Here is a 17,440-nt window from a genome sequence, read left to right on the forward strand (position 1 = left end):
AGAAATAGCAAATGAGATGATTTGTCAGGTAGCAAAATGTAATGAAAAACTAGAAGTGGATAAGATATAGAGGGCTTTTTCTGTCAAAGCCCAGAGAGTATGACTGCATTGGAGTTGTAGGAGAAGGAGTGCTTTTTGATTATTTAGTATCTTGACCCAGAAGAGTAAACAACCATTAAACAAAGAAATAATGTACAAAGAATCCTGGACCTGACCCAGCTAACTTGTAACGACTAACCTCTTGCCACAGAAAGAAAGATTTAATACTTTTCAAATTTTTGAATTCAAGCCTTTACCTATCTATTCTAATTCAAGTCTCTTCTGGTTTACCTAAAGCACTGTGATACGCTCATTAAATCACTTATAAATTAGCACTCTGTTTTAATGTGCTACACATTGCTTTTCAGAAAGGAATAGAGTTTTCATTATTTACAAAGTTGTATGGAGTCACTAGCTTTATAGATTTATATGTACGTATCTTTGTGAAAATTTGAAAAGTTATGCATTGCTTTCAAATTTATATACAGTCGTTTGTTTTACAAAGCAATTTCGAATACCATGAATTTGAGTTGGGCTCGCTTAGCTGGATTGAAGGGGTTTTTAATATAGACACTAAAATATAGTTGCTATATATAAAGCTACCTTCTTTAAGACATGCTAAAGCTATAGGAGAAACAATAAAAGTTGCTTGTCCTAAAGTCCCTCCTGAGTCTTCTCTCCCCCCTCCCAACAGGGTATACAAAAACCAGCGGCCTGCGAGACTACACAACCTTGGATTTTAGGACCAGCTTAAGAGGACGAGGTCACAAAATGTGCATGTGCTGAGTAGCTCAAGGACAAGGGCAAAAACCCCAGGGCAAAGAGAATAAAGTTCACTCTTCTGAGGTCCCCTATGCCTCTGCTCTTACAGTGCAGGCCACTTGGCTGGGCTCCAGCTCGCCTGGCTCTCACATTTTCCAGTTTATAATCCCTGGCCCCGAGCCTGAGCAGGGGGCACTGCTCTTGCGCTGCAAGCATGCCTTCAGCACCAGCAACGGGGCCATCAGGCGGGGGCAAGGACGGTGTAGGCGGGGCATGGAGGGTGTGGGCGTGGCCTGGGCTAGGGTGGGCGTGGCCTTGGCGAGGGTGGGCGGTTTGGGCGGGGGCCTGGGAAGTTTTGGGTGAGACCTGGAAAGAGACTGGGCGGGGCCTGAGCCACTGGGGACCAGCCTGGGCGGGGCGGGGCCTGGGCGGGGCCTGAGCCACTGGGGACCGGCCTGGGCGGGGCCTGGGCGGGGCCGGACGCGCGGGAGATTTGAACTTCCTCCCCGCGGAGTCAGCGCCCGCGCAGAGGTTTCATCGCGCAGCAGTTTTCCCGTCGGAGTCCTGACTCTAGAGGCCCCGGCGGCGGCTCGGGAGATGGTGGAAGGCCCAGGCTGCACTCTGAACGGAGAGAAAATCCGGGCGCGCGTGCGCCCCGGCCAGGCGGTGGTGGACGTGCGCGGCAGCGCCCTGCAGAGCCTGCGGGGCACAGGGCTGCCCCCCGCGGCCTCGGGGGCAGCGGGCCCTCCCCAGGTGAGCCGCCCTTACCGCTTGCTATGGGGTCAGCAGGGAAAGTGTCATCTCGTCGCCCTGGTTACCGCGCCTGCGCGCTGGCGAACAGCTGAGGGCTTGGCTGCCCGAGATGCCCAGGAGGGGGTTACTACAAGGTCACCTCGCTGAACTTCCCTACCACTCGCTTGCCTCGCATGCTCCCTTTGCTAAGTGCACCACCACGAGCTTAGACTTCCCAAAAGGCGCCTAGAAAAGTTAGCACTGACCTTTCCCACTCAACCTGTGGTTGCCATCCAATGGAAGCGCGGTGCAACCCAGCTGTAGTCCCATTGAGAGTGAATGCATTTCTTGTTAACGTAAATTGGAGCTCAGCTTCTTGCCACGCAGGCACTTATTGCAGATGGTCTGATGTTCATTTGGTGAGTTTAGAACTTGTGCTAAAAAACATTCTGATTAAGCGATCATGCCTTCAGAGCCCTGTGGATAGATAGACGATTGTGCTTCAGGGACGCGTGCAGTGCCACTGCGTGGACTTCAGCTTCTCCTGCAAAGCTTCCTCACAGCCTTGGGCCCTGCAAACAAAAGTCGCCTGCTTTGAAATTAGCAGATGCTTACAACTGGAACGAAATGAGGTTCTATGTCTGAGAAAATACCTTTCTCAAACTTGGAAAAATAATAAGTTGTGCATCTTCTTCCAATTGCCTTTGTATTTTATTTATTTTGACTATCTGTCCATAAGTAGTCTTCACCTAGTACTCTTAGAGTGCTTCTCAAAAATATTTTCAGGGTGTCACATAGATGGGTATTGAGTGGTCTCTTAAGGACATTAAAATATTCTTACCAAAAAATTACTCATTCAATACAATTTTGAATATTAAAGGCCCCAGGGAAACAAAAAAACAAACTCTTCCCCTTGTGGAGTCTATACATTAGTTGGGAAGCTACACAGACATACACTCGATAAGAACATAAAAATATAAATTGGTAAGTTCTCTGAAGGACAGAAACCTGGTCCTGTAAGGAGTGATGGGAAGGTCAGGGAAGTGTGATGGCGGAGGGGACACTCAGCACCTGGGTGAGTTTAGATAAGTTGCCTGGGGCCACATGACAATGAAGGGGTTGGCCAGGGTTTGATCTCCCTTCTTTCACACTTCAGAGCCCACACTCATTTATAATTTTTTCAAGATTGAGAGAAAAAGAGAGAGAGGGACAAACAGGAAGGGAGAGAAATGAGAAGCATCATAGTTGGGGCACCTTAATTGTTTAGTGATTGCTTTCTCATATGTGCCTTGACAGGGGAGAAGGGTTCAAGCCAGGAACCTTTGGGCTCAAGCCAGCACTGTGGGGTCATGTCTATAATCTCACACTCAATTCGGAAACCCCACTCTCAAGCTGGTGAGCCCACACTCAAGCTGGTGACCTCTGGGTTTCAAACCTGGGTCCTCAGCATCCCAGGCAGATGCTCCATCCACTGCGCCACCACCTGGTCAGGCCAGAGCCCATCCTCTTAACCATAGCTCCTCTGGATTATAGAAGCTTCAGTAGGAAAGTGGCTAATTCAATGGCAGGAACACCACATTGGTCAGTAGTAGTACTGATTATTAACTACAGACTTGAGACCTTGGTTTTTCGTCCGTGTCTGCCACCATTTTTAGTTTTCATCCATTTAGTAGATTCTCTTTCCTGCTCTGCTAAATCTCTTCTAGCAGCTTCCATTCCGATGTTCAGATGGACCAATGAGTGAAGCCCAGTAATATGAGAAATGCTCCAGTGATGGCTGGGCAGTTATTACCATCACCTGGAAGCAATACTAAGTCCCCCTGAAATTAAAAGCTGTAATGTTTCATACCTGGACATAAAGAGATGAACATTGGCATGAGTCTGCTGGATCTATAAAAGTATTTTGTACCAGTTATATGGAAACTGAATTTGAAAATCATATGAACTTAATAGTCTCTTTTGCTATAGCTTCACTTTCTGGGTCTTTGATCTAAAGAAATAATAAACTTTGTACATGTGAGGCGTCTTTTGTATTTTAGAAGGTTGTTGGTTTCATAGCAAATTTCATCAAAATACAGTGGGTTGGCACAGGCCTCTGCCGTGATCCTCACGTGACAGTGTTCTTATGTGCCCAGGCATTTATATCAGAGAGTTAAAGCAATTTAAATATTCCTGCTACTGGCTTGGAATCTTTAGTTTTCACAAGATGGCATTTAAAAATGAGTTCATAACTGCGTGCTATATCCTTTACATTGCAGTCAACACGAAAACAATATAAAGAAGAGTTAAAGAAATATTAATTAGGCATTTACAGTAAATGGCTTAAACTTCAGATAATCGTTGTAGCAAAATAAACAAAACAAACAAAAAGAAAACCCCATGATTACTGTGTCTTTGCTCTGTCCTTTTTGCTCCAGTATGAAGTTCATAGAGCACATGCTTTAATGCCTGTCTCATTGGGACAACTGATGCTGCTTTTGAAGAAGAGAGCGTAGCCATAGAGGACCCCAGCATCTGCTAGTCGAGTACGCACATTTCTCTAAGTTTGATCCACTGTCTTGTCAGCAGAAAATTGTGCCACAGTGCATGCACATTGCATACAACTCTGCTGGAGCTCGTGGGTCCTTATGGTAAGAAGCAATCGTGGAATGGAAATGAATGTGTCTGGTTAATAAGCTGTGAAGACTCAATCCTTCCTTTTTAGTTGTTGGGTGGGTGCGATATTTTAGTGAAATCAGTGTGTAATCTGCATATGTTTTCAATCTCATTTCACAAAACAGGATTGAAAACAGTGTTTATTTAGAAGCATTCATTTCATCTGAAACATGATCCTCTGACTAGTGTCACTCCTGAAGATTTGATACCTATATTTAATATGCTAGCTGCTCGTTTATGTGTACCTGCCCTTCATGGTGTCATGAGCAGAGGAGGCATTAAATACACATTTGACCGGATGGGGAAGAGCAGAGGTTTGCACAGTGCAGAATGCTTAGGGAGTAAGAAATACATTCAGTTTGGAATCTGTCCTGATGAGTAGGTGTATGTTGTTATATGTGTTATATGGAAATGCCTACCACAAGGAAATAAGGCAGCCACATTGTATAAGTTTTTCTCCTTTCTTCCCCTTCCTCATAATGGAAAAAATAAAAATAAACAATAGCTTATGTTGTTGCCATTGTATGAAGGAATGAGCTAATTCCACAGAGATATGTTTTCTAGCCAAATGAAATTTATTCCTTTAAATGCAAAGAGGTTTTAAAGTGTTATAGAACATGCATTATACATTTGCTTAACTTCTTAAACAGTTACTGTGAATGGTTTCCCCTTAATGACTCAGGGTCATTGATAACAATGTAGCCTTCTGTAGAGTCATGGAAGAAGGACAAGGGGCAGTCTTATGGATGAGGGAACTGAGGCAGGTGATCTCCCAGAGGCGATGGGAGCTTTAATCTGACCCTGACACGTTCAGTGAGATACAAAGGGAAGAACAGAACACCTGATCCTCTCGGTTCTGAATTCCAACCCCTCTGTTACTTCCTTATCTGGAGATGCCTTATGATCAATCACATCTTGGTTTACTTGCTCAGGGTTAGATTAGGAGACATCTAAAACTCTTAGCTACTAAAGGACACATCTGGTCATTGGTGTCTTTTTCCCTTTTTCTCCCAGCATAGGCTTTTTCATTAGACCCATTCATCTGATTAAGACTCTCTTCCTTCTTAGAGTTTGTAATCCTTTGTGCCCTCAGATGATGCGCAAAGCCATTTGCCTCTAGGTAAGTGCTCCAGGCTTCTGCCCTTACAACATTGTAGGCTGGGTTTTCATGAATGGGCCTAAAGACCTCTATGTTGGGGCTTAGAGATCATTTTAAAATTAGGCTCTTTGATGGTTCCTTTACATAGGGAGATAAGTAACTTCTGATTAAGAAAAGTGTTGCATTGGGAAATAAAAACAAATGTAGGAGAAAAGGGAAAGGAACTATGAAAGTAAATATGGCATTCTTTTCCTCTGTGGGGAAATATGTAACTGCTCTGGAGTTGAAACATTTATCTACGGAAAGCCGCAGCCTGCTGGGAAGAGTTCATCTTCCTTTTCTCTCCCAGAAAGGCGGGATAAATGGTTATCAGTGCCGTAAGTCATGCTCTGTCTCTGAAGATCTGTGTCGTTTTGACGATTTCCTATTATTAAGGCGCTGGAAAATGGGAAGGTGACCCCTTCTCAATCATACTTAAAATTGTGGCAGAAGAGATTTTCGTCTCTATTTCAGGCGGAAAAAAAAGGATGAAATGTTCAAGTCATATAGTAACAAGATTATAAGGGTCAACACGAGAAAGTCAAGCATTTTGGGCTATTGTGTATAGTTATAGCAAAGACAACAGGTTTATGGGAAATCATTTTTTGAATTTGAGCTGCCGAAGCTTATACGAAGAGGTATTTCTACAGTAGGACCGGTGAATATCTTGTAAATCTTAGGTTTAATGCAAAAGCCAGGCCTACTTCATATGCAGTAGCTCTCAAAATGAGGGGAGCAAACCATCACTGGTAGAGCAGAATGTCCCCCTAAAATGGAGTTTAAAAGAAAAAAAGACAGAAATTTAAGCAGGTCACTTGAGATGGTCAGTCAGGAATTGAAAATTTGATTTTGTCCCAAGTATTGAATATATTATCCAGAGCTGATGATTTTAGAAATGATAGTGTGATGGGAATCAGATGACTTGGGTCTAGTGCCAGCGTGACAGACAGCTGAATAAAAGGCTGTGTTGGGTGGATAAAATGTATTATGCTCACTTTGTTAAAGATGGCGCTGCCCACGTGGAGGCCATTGCCCAGGTGATATTAATGTGTGTCTCTTTGGGCTGTGGACAGGCAGAATCCTTGTAGCCTGGGGCTTGGTTTTGGGATTAAGCCTTTCCCACCCGTTTTGATGTGGGGTGGTGCAATCCCATCATGCCTCAGATAAGTGACTTTGTATTAGAGAATTCCTTGTTTGTATATTGGATTAAAGGTTTTGATTTCTACACTATAAAATGGGGGCAGAACGGGAGCTTGCTCTCTTGGTTCCTGAGATTAGCAGAGAGGAGAGAGCAGAGAGAGAGCAGAGAAAGGCCACGTGGAGGAGGCCAGGAGAAGCAGCCAAGATGGCGGAGTGTTGAGTGAGAAGCCAGTTTGTGCAGAGTTTGTGCAGGGAGAAGGAAGGAGATGGGGAACAGAGGTGAATAAGTCTGGTGAGCTAGAAACCTTTGATTCTAGGAAACTCGGATAAGTCAGTAGCTTTGTGAGCACTGAATGTGAGTGGGTTTTGGAGCCCATGTGTGTTTTTACTTGCCCGCCGGGTGCAAGCTAGGATTAAAAATGATGGTCCACCAGTTCTTAGCTCTGTTGTTTCTTTACCGACTGTCCAAATCCAATGCAAACCTGCATGGTCCAGGCTGCTGTGATGGTGGCCACGGCTGCTGGCTTTACAGGCTGTTTATGTGTCATTTCTCCCAAAACCAGAATGAAGTATTGGTGCACATCGATGTTTTTAAAGCGATCATGTACATGCCAAGTAAACATCTCGGAGAAAAACCCGGGCATGCTAGGGTTGCTGAAAATCTGTCAGTCCCTTTTGAAATCCCTTCCTACACCTTCCCATAAAGTTCTTCTTACTTTCTGGGAAATTCTGCTAAATATAGTGTTTTAGTTCCCTCTAGCTTTTGATAGTAGTCACGAGAATTTGGTCCTCATTTATTTAAACCACATTTCATGGCAGATAATTAGAAAATAAGAGACTGGGGTGTTAATAATTTTCAAAGCAGATAAAACAGATGGAAGAGGAGAGGTTTTCTGCCAAGAAATCTTGGGATGGTAGAGCAGGAAGGGGGGAGGGGAGACAGTAGGTCTGTGCATTAAAGCCATACATTCTCAGATTGAGGAGGGAGAGGAGGAGGGACAGGATTAATCCCCAAAATGTTCCCTGACCTCCGGGCATTGCCTGGGGCTCTCGGGAATTTTAAACAGCACCCTTCCTGTCCCCAGGGAGATTATAGACAAAGGAGGGACGAACAAGTCACAGACGGAGCATCCCTCAGTAGGGTGAGTACTGCGGCAGAGCTGGAGCAAACCTTGTGCCAGAGAGAGAGCCCCAAGCTCCCCTGCTGCCCGGGCGGGAAGTTCCAGTCCCTGGAGAACGCCACACCGCCATGTGAGCAAGGAAGAGGTTGCACTAACACTTCATTTTAATTCCCAGACACCTCATCAAGTATTAAAAACCTTGTGCACGCCAAGGTCACCCTGCATTGGTGGCCGAATGGCTTCTGCTGCCCTGCAGACGCTGACAGTGTCTGGTCTTGTGGGTTTGAGAGACGCTCCCTCAGCCTGGGCCGGTTCCTCCTCTTACCCTCCTGCCCACATCTGTGTTGAAGGGAACAGTCACCTTCATCAGCTCGTAAACATCTCTGTGCAGACCTTGTGGAGTCTTTAATTTCGTGCCTGTTTCAGCATTCCCTGTTTTGATGTCGTACTGCGAGTTATTTTTAATTATGGAGAACAGGGGAAAACACCGGTAAAATATGTAAGACACACATTACACCTTGAAGGGTTTGATTTTCGGTTCCCTTTGAGGCTCTGTCAGCCAGGACAACACGTTGCATTTTTCACTGACAGCTGTGCGAAGAGACTTAATGGTCTCATGCATTTTAAGTACCTCGCCCTTTGTATTTTCGGATTCATCCTGCTCCGCACAGCGGAGTTTATTTACAAGGGCACGCGCTGCGCCGTGTCTTGTTCACACACAGTCCGGTGACCAGAAAGCTTGGGAGGGCCAAACTCGGAGACTTCCTTTGACCAAGGGGCCAACCTTCCCATGGGTAGATCTGCTCCGCTTCCTACACTCTCTGACGCTCGAGGGAGCAAATAGATGGTGGTCCAGGACCATTTTGATGTCTTGAGGGAGTAATCCTGGATATAAGAACTTCTTTTTTTAACCCACCCCTCAGCATGGTTTATACAGAGGACGTTTCAGCTGTGCCGGCCAAACGGAGCCCAAGCTTCCACTGCACATTCTACACAGCCCCGAGGTGGGTCCTCCTGGACTCGGTGACACACAGAAATGCCCCTGGGGAGACCCGGGCGAGAAATCACGAGGAGCTGGGTTTGAATTTCTTCCTAAAAGACGTTATTAGGAGCCCAGAACATTGAACTATTTGGGCAAGAAAAGGTAGAGGTTTTCATTAAGAATCCCTTTTTTTTTTCTCCTACCTGTTTTTACTATTTCTTCCGATTGTTCTCTTCTGAAATGTGCGTCATATATTGATGTAAGAATGAGTGGCACAAAAGAAAATTGATATAAATTGTACTCTTACGTGTTGTGTTTCTATAGCCAGTTACAACAAAACCCAGTGATGTATTACTGCTGAATTAGATTTGGGTGTTTAGATAAGAGGGTAGTTTTAAATGGTCCAGTCCAGTTGTTGAGCCGTGAGTAGGAGTCCTCACAGAAGGGGAAACTTCCCCCCAAAATGATCTGGGTTTCAGAACAAATAGAGTAAAATAAAAAATCAGGGAAAGTTGCGATTCCAGTGAACGCAAGGTTATGTAGGCAAATGTAAACGGGTCCTTCCTTTCACTACGGTGAATACTGTGCACTGAGGAGCTTTTAGCTGATGTAAGTAAGTTACTAAGGGTACCTGACGTGGTTTTATACGGTGAGATTTCATGGCATGTTTTCATAGATGTCTCCAGGATGGAACCAAGAACCCTGTTTGTGTGAGGCCGTTGGCCTCTACCTGTGAATGAGGAGTCTGGAGACACGATGTCAGAATCCGGCGAAACTGAATAATATTGTTATATGCTACATATAACCTTAGATAATTTAGGGTCATAAGGCCACCTTTCTCTTAAGTTGATGACGTTCATTTCTTCTTTACTGAGAAACTGTAATCAGCCACAAGAGAATTTGCACAACCACACCTCTGCCTACCACCTCTGTTCCCAGGGAATCTGCCTTCCTCCCTGATACTGTGCATGGACTGATCATGTCCCCGTCGTGGCCCTGGGGCCTCCCTTCTTGCCTGGCAAAGACACTGATCCAGCTGTCCTCTGTCCTGCGGGGTTGACATTTACCTCTCTACTGAGTCTCTCCTGTCAGCGTAGAAACTCTTCCCATCCTAAAACAAATGGAAGCGCTCTTGACTCCACTTCCTGTCACCCCACGTCTCTGTGTCCCTGGCATCACACATTCGCCCTGCCTCGCGACTCATCTTCCCTTGTGGCCTCTTAAGCCCACTCCAAACAGGCTTTTGCCTCCTCTCACGTCCCCATAACCCTGTCACTAACCCGTGCGCATGGCGGACCCAGCGGCGGGTCTCCGCCTTCCTCTTACGCCCGCGTGGTACTCGCCACGTCTCTTGCTTGAGCCGCGTTTCCCACTGGCTTTCCGGACACCTCTCCTTGGCTTTGCTCCTACCTTGCTGGCTGCCTTCTCCGTCTCCTTTTCTGGGTCCCCCTCTTCGTCCCCCCAACATCGTAACAGCATGCCCTAGGCCAGCTCTTGGACTCCTGCCCTTGATCTGTAATAACTTGCCGATTTCACCCGCTGCTCCTCGGTCCCCAGGAGCGCTCCGCCGTGGGGGCCTGTGTGCCGGTTGCCTTTCCTCTTGCCGAGACGTGGCTCACTCGCACCTCCTTCAAGACTCGCTCAAATGCCGTTCTCCCAGTGAGATGACGACGAGCCCCGTTTAAAATGGCAACCTGCGACAACCTCCCCTAATCCTGATCTCTCGCAACTTCATTTCTTTTTAAAACACCTCATGTTCTGTTACTCTCTTTCTTGCTTACTCTCTCCCTGAAAAGAATATAAACTTCCTGAAGGCAGGTGGTTTTTCATTGTTTTTTGTTTGTTTTTTCATTGGTTCCTCCCCAGGGTCTAGCACAAAGCCTCAGACATAGTGGAAGGTCGATAGACTTTTCTAAAGCGAGCGAGTGCATGAGACAGCTGTGAACGGTACATCTTTTTTTTCTTTTTCTTTTTCATTTTTCCGAAGCTGGAAACGGGGAGGCAGTCAGACAGACTCCCGCATGCGCCCGACCGGGATCCACCCGGCACGCCCACCAGGGGGCGATGTTCTGCCCACCAGGGGGCGACGCTCTGCCCCTCCGGGTCGTCGCTCTGTTGCGACCAGAGCCACTCTAGCGCCTGAGGCAGAGGCCACAGAGCCATCCCCAGCGCCCGGGCCATCTTTGCTCCAATGGAGCCTCTGCTGCGGGAGGGGAAGAGAGAGACAGAGAGGAAGGAGAGGGGGAGGGGTGGAGAAGCAGATGGGCGCCTCTCCTGTGTGCCCTGGCCGGGAATCGAACCCGGGACTCCCTCACGCCAGGCCGATGCTCTACCGCTGAGCCAACTGGCCAGGGCCGAATGGTGCATCTTTAACAGAGCGGGGCGTCTCTCCGGGTGGCACGTAGCCCCTTTGTCGTCAGAATGTCCAAGTTGTAGACACAGTTAAGTGAATGGCGTGAACAACAGTCGCTGCTGATGGTGAGAGTTTTCCACTAAACGGTGTAAGTTCTTGTCAAAGCTGTTCGTTTAGCAATGTGAGCAGACTTCACGTGGGACAACTGGGACTCGGTTTCCGTCTTGCTAGGTGTTGTGACAGCACCATCTCTCGCGAGGTTACCTTGTCTGTCCCGTGGCCAGGAGCCCGTGTAAGGAACGTCAGGGTTAAGTAGAGGGAAGGCGGGCTGGGGCAGGGAGCAGGGAAGGGGCGCGGGGAAGCAGCTGCCACGTGGTTTCGGTTTCCCGCGGCAGCACAGCCGGTGACGGGCTGGAGCGCCGCAGAGAGAACCCGTGAGCCGCAGCTGCCGGCAGAGGTTCTAAACTGGCCCATCGGGTCCTGCGTGTCTCTGTTCCCTGGGCGGTCAGGCTGTGCCCCAGATCACGGAGTGTGACGTGAGTGTTAAATGGCATAACACGGGTGAAAGGAAAGGCAGGTAAGTGGCCCTGGAAGAAGCCGGAGCTCATGTCACGGTGCTGAGGAGAGACCACACGCGCACCAGGGTCATGTGGGAGAGTGTTCAGCACCAGGGTCACGTGGGAGAGTGTTCAGCACCAGGGTCACGTGGGAGAGTGTTCAGCACCAGGGTCACGTGAGCGAGTGTTCAGCACCAGGGTCACGTGGGAGAGTGTTCAGCACCAGGGTCACGTGGGAGAGTGTTCAGCACCAGGGTCACGTGGGAGAGTGTTCAGCACCAGGGTCACGTGGGAGAGTGTTCACTTACAGCGGAAGGAGCGCGCGTGCACAGGCCCCGGCCCCGGCGAGGCGGAGATCCCCAGGGTTCCGACCCGCAGTGACGCGGGCACCGTGACTGCACGTGCCCCGCTTCATGCTGCGATTGGAGGACCCCGCTCCCTCCCCCGGGGACTATTGACAAGGAGGTGCTTAGACAGGAGGCAGGAATAGATGTCAAGCCTGGAACAGGGAGATACCCCGCCCGCCAGGCGGTCAGCCCGGCGCAGGCCCGGAGGGCTCTCTGTCGCCCGGGAAGGGACTGTCCCAGGTGCAGGAGGGCATGGAGCTGTGGGGCAGACTGCACACGGCGGCCTGTCCCAGCATCCTGGGAGGCGGTTGAGTTTTAGATTTAACTTGGGAAATTTAACATTTTAGGGGAGTTTAAGAGCCACTGGAATGACCGTGGTAGCAAATAGCCGCCCAACAGAGAAGCAGAGACAGCAGCGTTGACGTCTGGGGCTGTGTGTATGGAGTGGGAGCTGGGGACCCCAACAGAAGCCCGAGGATGTCAGAGGATAGGAACAGTAGCTCCCGGGAGAGAAGAGGCTGTTGACATCGGAGTGGTGGGGAACAGGCATTGAGCCACTAATTCAGAAATGAAGGTTTAAAATGTCACAAAAACCTTATATTTGAGCTCCTAAAAATATAAAAGCTAACCTATGTTGAAGCAAAGTTGATTTACAGCAGATCAATACCTGCTCTGTATATCATTTTAGAAATGTCCTGGCTAGTTTGTAGGAACTTTTTACCAACTAGTTGGTTGTCATGGAAACCCACATTGACACTTCCTCTCTTAATCTGCACTTGGCCCCAAGTGTATGTAGGTGGCAGGGTGAACTCTTTTCTTAGGCAAGAAAACATCAGGATGCTTGGTGCTTCTCAATTCAGGGCTCTGACAGGTTCCTTTATGAAAACAAGGCCACCGTCACCCCCTTCCCTGTCCCCTCACTGAGGACTCAGCTAAGCTAAGCCAGGGCATGACAATCAGCGAGAGGCCCTCTCACCCAGGGAGGGTGAGAGAAGTCGGAGGCAGGTATCCAGACGGCGTGGGGCGTCCACAGCTCCTGATGCTGGCGTCTCCCCCTGCTCTTTGTGTTGTGTGTGAAGCTCAGGAGGGCTGCCGCTTGTAGGCTCTCCTGCCCGTTTGGTCACTGGTCACTGTGAGCCTGTGAAGGGCTCCCCAGCTCTGCGGATGGGAAGGAGGGACACAAGCCTGCCAGCCTGAACTTCGGGCCGTCGGGAAGTTCTAGCACTGACTGGCACCGTTACAACTGTCAATGGACTTAGTGGCAGAACAGTGTTTACTTTTTGTCTTCGTCTGCATGGGTTCCCATAACAAAAGACCAAAGACTGGGGGACTTAACCACACATTCATTTTCTCACGGTTCTGGAAGCTAGAAGTCCAGGGTCACAGTTTCAGCCCATTGGGTTTCTGGTGAGAGCTCTCTTCCTGGTTTGCAGAAGTCCACTTTCTTTGCTCATGGACTTTCCTCGGAGCATACAGGAGGAAGATAGCTCTCTGGTGTCTCTTCTTAAAAGGACACTAATCGTGTTGGATCAGGGCCCCACCTATGACCTCATTAAACCTTAATTACCTCTTCAGGGCTCTGTTTCAAAGACAGTTACATGGGGATTAGGGCTTTAACACATGAATATTTGAGGGTTATCCCTTTCTCCTTTTGAACTGAATATTATGGTTGTGTGTGTTGTTGTTGTTTTTAAACAAGTGCCAACTTAGTAAGCTAAAGAATATAGAGTGGATACATTATCCTGAGTACTTAGTTATGGCAGGTGTCTAAACCACAAGGTTGAGCATCACTGAATAGTATCATCCTGCCGTATATGGAGGGAAAGCTGTGATTTGCTCCTGGACTGTATCTGAAACTGCTTGACAGTCACCCTCCTGACACCCCCACCAAGATTGCACCCTGGACCTCCTGAGAATCCTTTGATCCCTCTGAGATAAGTTGGAAATATGTGTGGCTCTTATCTGTTGCGTCTAATATAATAATTATGCATTTATAATCATTTAAAATTTTTTATTACATTTCTATTTACAAAATATATCTCGACTAAAAAATAACACCCATGTACACAGTACTCAGCGTGAGGAGAAGAACCTTAGCAGATTCTAAAGCCAGCCCATCCCTGCCCATCACCCATGGAAGGATGCGTGCCGGATGCTCCTAATGTCTGTGGCCTTCTTTACAGAGCTCAGGGCATGGATTAGGATCCTAACAATGTGTGCTTTGGGGTCACTGTGATGAGGGCAGAGGGGAGTGGTGCTGGGTTTCATTTTCTTTTATTATTCACATTGTTGGGGAGGGCAAGAGGAGCGGGCCTCATGTTAGGGTCCTCCACCCAGGGGCCCGGCCTTTGTCCTGCACCCCAGCAGACCAGAAATCTGAAGCTCTCATGCCTTAGGTCGGTCAGGGCCTCTCTGAGGGGCACTGGCTGCCGGGTGCTGCTTCCCCTGGGCATTCTGTCCCACTTTGAACTTGTGGGCGACTTCTTCTTATTTCTTTCGGGCTCACACGTTCACCATTGCAGGTCAGAACAGTTTGTTACCACAGTGTGTCTGCCATTTTCAGCTGCTTTGATCCGAGTGTTGTTCCAGGAAACCTGGCTGTCCTTCTGAAAATGGAAGACTGTTTGCCGTTAGTTTTAAGGCCATCACATTGTTTTTCTATGTGTCCTTTTTATACCGTATTTTTTGCTCTATAAGATGCACCTGACCATAAGATACACCTAGGGTTTTCAGGAGGAAAATAAGAAAAAAAATATTCTGAACCAAATCGTGTATTAAAATATTTAATAAAATACCATATTTTTTGCTCCATAAGACACACGGGCAATTTACCTTCCACTTTTGGGGGGAAAAATGTGCATCTTATGGAGCGAAAAATATGGTAAATGCAGAGCTATGTGGTCCTGGAAGGAGCTCATTCTGATCATGCCCTGGTTACCTTTTTTTTCACTGAATGTTTTGGCTTTTTAAAAAATGACTGCATAGTAATTCGACAGAACGGATATGCCCGGCTGAGTCCATTGACCTGGGGGAGATCACTGTCCCCCGTGGGGCACCCCTGGACAGAAAGGAATAGAGCTGCACTTGGAAGTCGCCCAGCGTCTTGCTGAGAGTGTGGGTGAGTGTTGACTGGTGTGTCTATTTCCCAGCAGGCTGCCGCGCGGGACACCGGCGAAGGCCCCGGCCGGCCTTCCGCCAGACTGTTGAACGGACAGGTGTTCAGCGGCGTGGAGACGCTGGGGAAGGAGCTCTTCCTGTACTTCGGGCTGCACGCTTTACGGTAAGATAAACCTGTCCGCTGCGTCTTATCGCCGCGTGTAAAGATGAGCAGAAGAACGCCTTTCTCGCAGTTTGCCAGGTGTCACATTTAATCATGTGGAAAGTACTCCCATTTTTAAGAGCGCTCTAATGTAAGAGGTTGAGATGCTATCACGGAAGGCAATAAGCAGAAGAAGGATAAATTGTGATGTCATCATTACTTGGAGGGTTAGTCAATTTATGTCTCTTTCTAAAAAACGGATGGGCTTGAAGGGTTCCCCCAGAGATCGGAGCTCAGCGCAGCTCGGCTGCGCCCCTCCCCAAGCGCCCTCCTCGGCTCTGCCCCCCCCCCATTTCCACCCACCGTTTATTGCACGAGCGACATCAATTTCTCAATATTGATGATCTCTCCTAGCTTGGTTTTTAAATGTATCTCTAAGTTTTTATATTTTTCTGACTTCTTGCTTTCCCGGAAGCCTTGGGCGGAGTTGGAAACTCATGTATAGAATTTGAAAACTCCACAGAAGTCACTGGCTCCCCATTGGTCCACGGTGCTTATGGACGTGCTCTGCTAATTTGTTGGCCAAGAAGGCCATGCAATCTAGGACCTAATGACAAAAATGTTGGTGTGTATGTCATTGCCAGAGCAGGGTCACCTGCTCATTTTCGCAGGACGATGGAGAAGGCCCACCGTTCATGGATGAAGACGCCTGTCACATCTCGGTCTTCTCCGAGTCTAGCCTCAGCTACTGCGAAGTGTAAAGACCGACACGGCTTCCTTGAATGCTTGCAATGTTCCTTTAAGGCAGTTAACAGTTTCTCTCTTCTTCAGAGTCCTATGGCTGGACCCCACGCCTCTCTCAGAAGGTGAATAATGGTCACAGAGAGAGGACGTGGGACTGCATTATAAGATAACCAGAGATGATATGCCTGTCACTTACTGCGTCTCATTGCCGCACATTTAGAGGACTTCAGCGTTTGTGTCACTGTCGTCCTTGGAGGTGTTCGTCATTGTCAGCAGCTGCTGCCCTTGGACAACAGTGTCACTTTCCAGGGGGCGTTGGTGGCATCAGCACACGTGTCTCAGTCCGGGGAGCTGCTCCAGAGCAGGCTGCCTGATTGGGGGTGGCAGCACCTGCGAACTCGCGGCTCTGGGCAGAGTAGGACACAGTGGAATCCACGCGGGAACAGTGGAGAACTTTGATACGTTACCGAGTCCCTGGTGTTAGGGGCAGATTTATTTCTGGGGGAGTTGAGAGGCAGGATTTTATCATGGGTTCCCCACCAGACTGATAAGGGGGGGAGTCATTCATCAGGGCAGGACTGTCAGGAAGCAACAAGGGCAATCGCCTCTTCAAACTAAACGCCTGGCACCCTCCCTGGTGAGGGCGTGTCCCGGGATACGCTGGGGACAGGTGCAGCGGCTGCCTCCTCTCTGTTCCCTGCGGCCTGCACGACTGTCTGATACAGCAAGTCAAGGTCAACAGCAGGTCAGCTGTTGGACGAGGAACTGCGCATCCTAAGATCAACTGCAGCCTCTTTCACAGTCGAAGTTAGAAAACAAGGCCCGCCCACCCCATGCTTTTGAGGAGAATGGACAATTACGTCAGGGGAATGTGCTCGCCGTGTGAGTCTGCAGGTCTGTGAGCAGGAGACAGAAATGCACTCTTCACGTCTGACCTCTGTCTTCTACCTGCCGGGCTGGCCTGCAATTCAGAGAGCTTCTAGCCGGGAAGTGCTGAACGGTGGCTTACCGTTTTCCCTGAAGGCGCAGCCTTGCACGAGTAACCTTGGCCCTGGATTTGGGTGCTTGTTACAGGGCAGGCCGTGAATCTTCCTGGGGTCCACCTGTTGTGAAGCTAGAATATGGGCACAGCCCTCTGTAAGGGACTGTCACCTCAGTAGCCGCACTTCAGAGAGATACGAATCAGAGTGGCGATCTCTCTAACTTGTATCATGCTGCTGGAGGGCTTGTAACAAACAGCACCACAGAACACCACAAGTTATCCGATGCACACTTGTTTCAGGTGAGCAGCTGTGTGTGTGATCAGTACCAATGCCTCTGAACACTTTGCAGAAGCTCTTCATCTATAACAAGCAAAATAATTTTTCTTTGTTTCTTATGTAACAAATGGTCATGGGAGCAAACCAGAAATAGAGGACAAACAGGAATAGTTATACATATGCACCAGCCCACTCCCAAGGGTAATCTCTCTGACCTGTGGATGAATATAGTGCTGGTGTGAGGCGTGCGTACGTCTCTGTAAGTCTGTTCACCCGGACACACCCACCCTACTTGCTGCTGTTTGCAGTCAACATGGGCGCAGCTGTTACATCTTGCACTCCTATTTAAAAG

At 48.3% G+C, this 17,440-nt stretch overlaps 1 protein-coding gene across 1 annotated transcript in view; it reads left to right on the forward strand.

The window, feature by feature from the left end:
- The first annotated feature begins 1,398 nt into the window (after positions 1–1,398).
- NEIL3 (nei like DNA glycosylase 3) overlaps positions 1,399–17,440 on the forward strand; it is a 35,290-nt gene continuing 19,248 nt past the window's right edge. The window contains exons 1-2 of the mRNA XM_066383582.1: positions 1,399–1,554; positions 14,976–15,106. Of these exons, the coding sequence (XP_066239679.1) occupies positions 1,399–1,554; positions 14,976–15,106 (287 nt within the window). The remainder of the gene's footprint in view (positions 1,555–14,975; positions 15,107–17,440) is intronic.

This window comes from Saccopteryx leptura, chromosome 4, assembly GCF_036850995.1.
Source record: "Saccopteryx leptura isolate mSacLep1 chromosome 4, mSacLep1_pri_phased_curated, whole genome shotgun sequence".
NCBI lineage: Eukaryota > Metazoa > Chordata > Mammalia > Chiroptera > Emballonuridae > Saccopteryx > Saccopteryx leptura.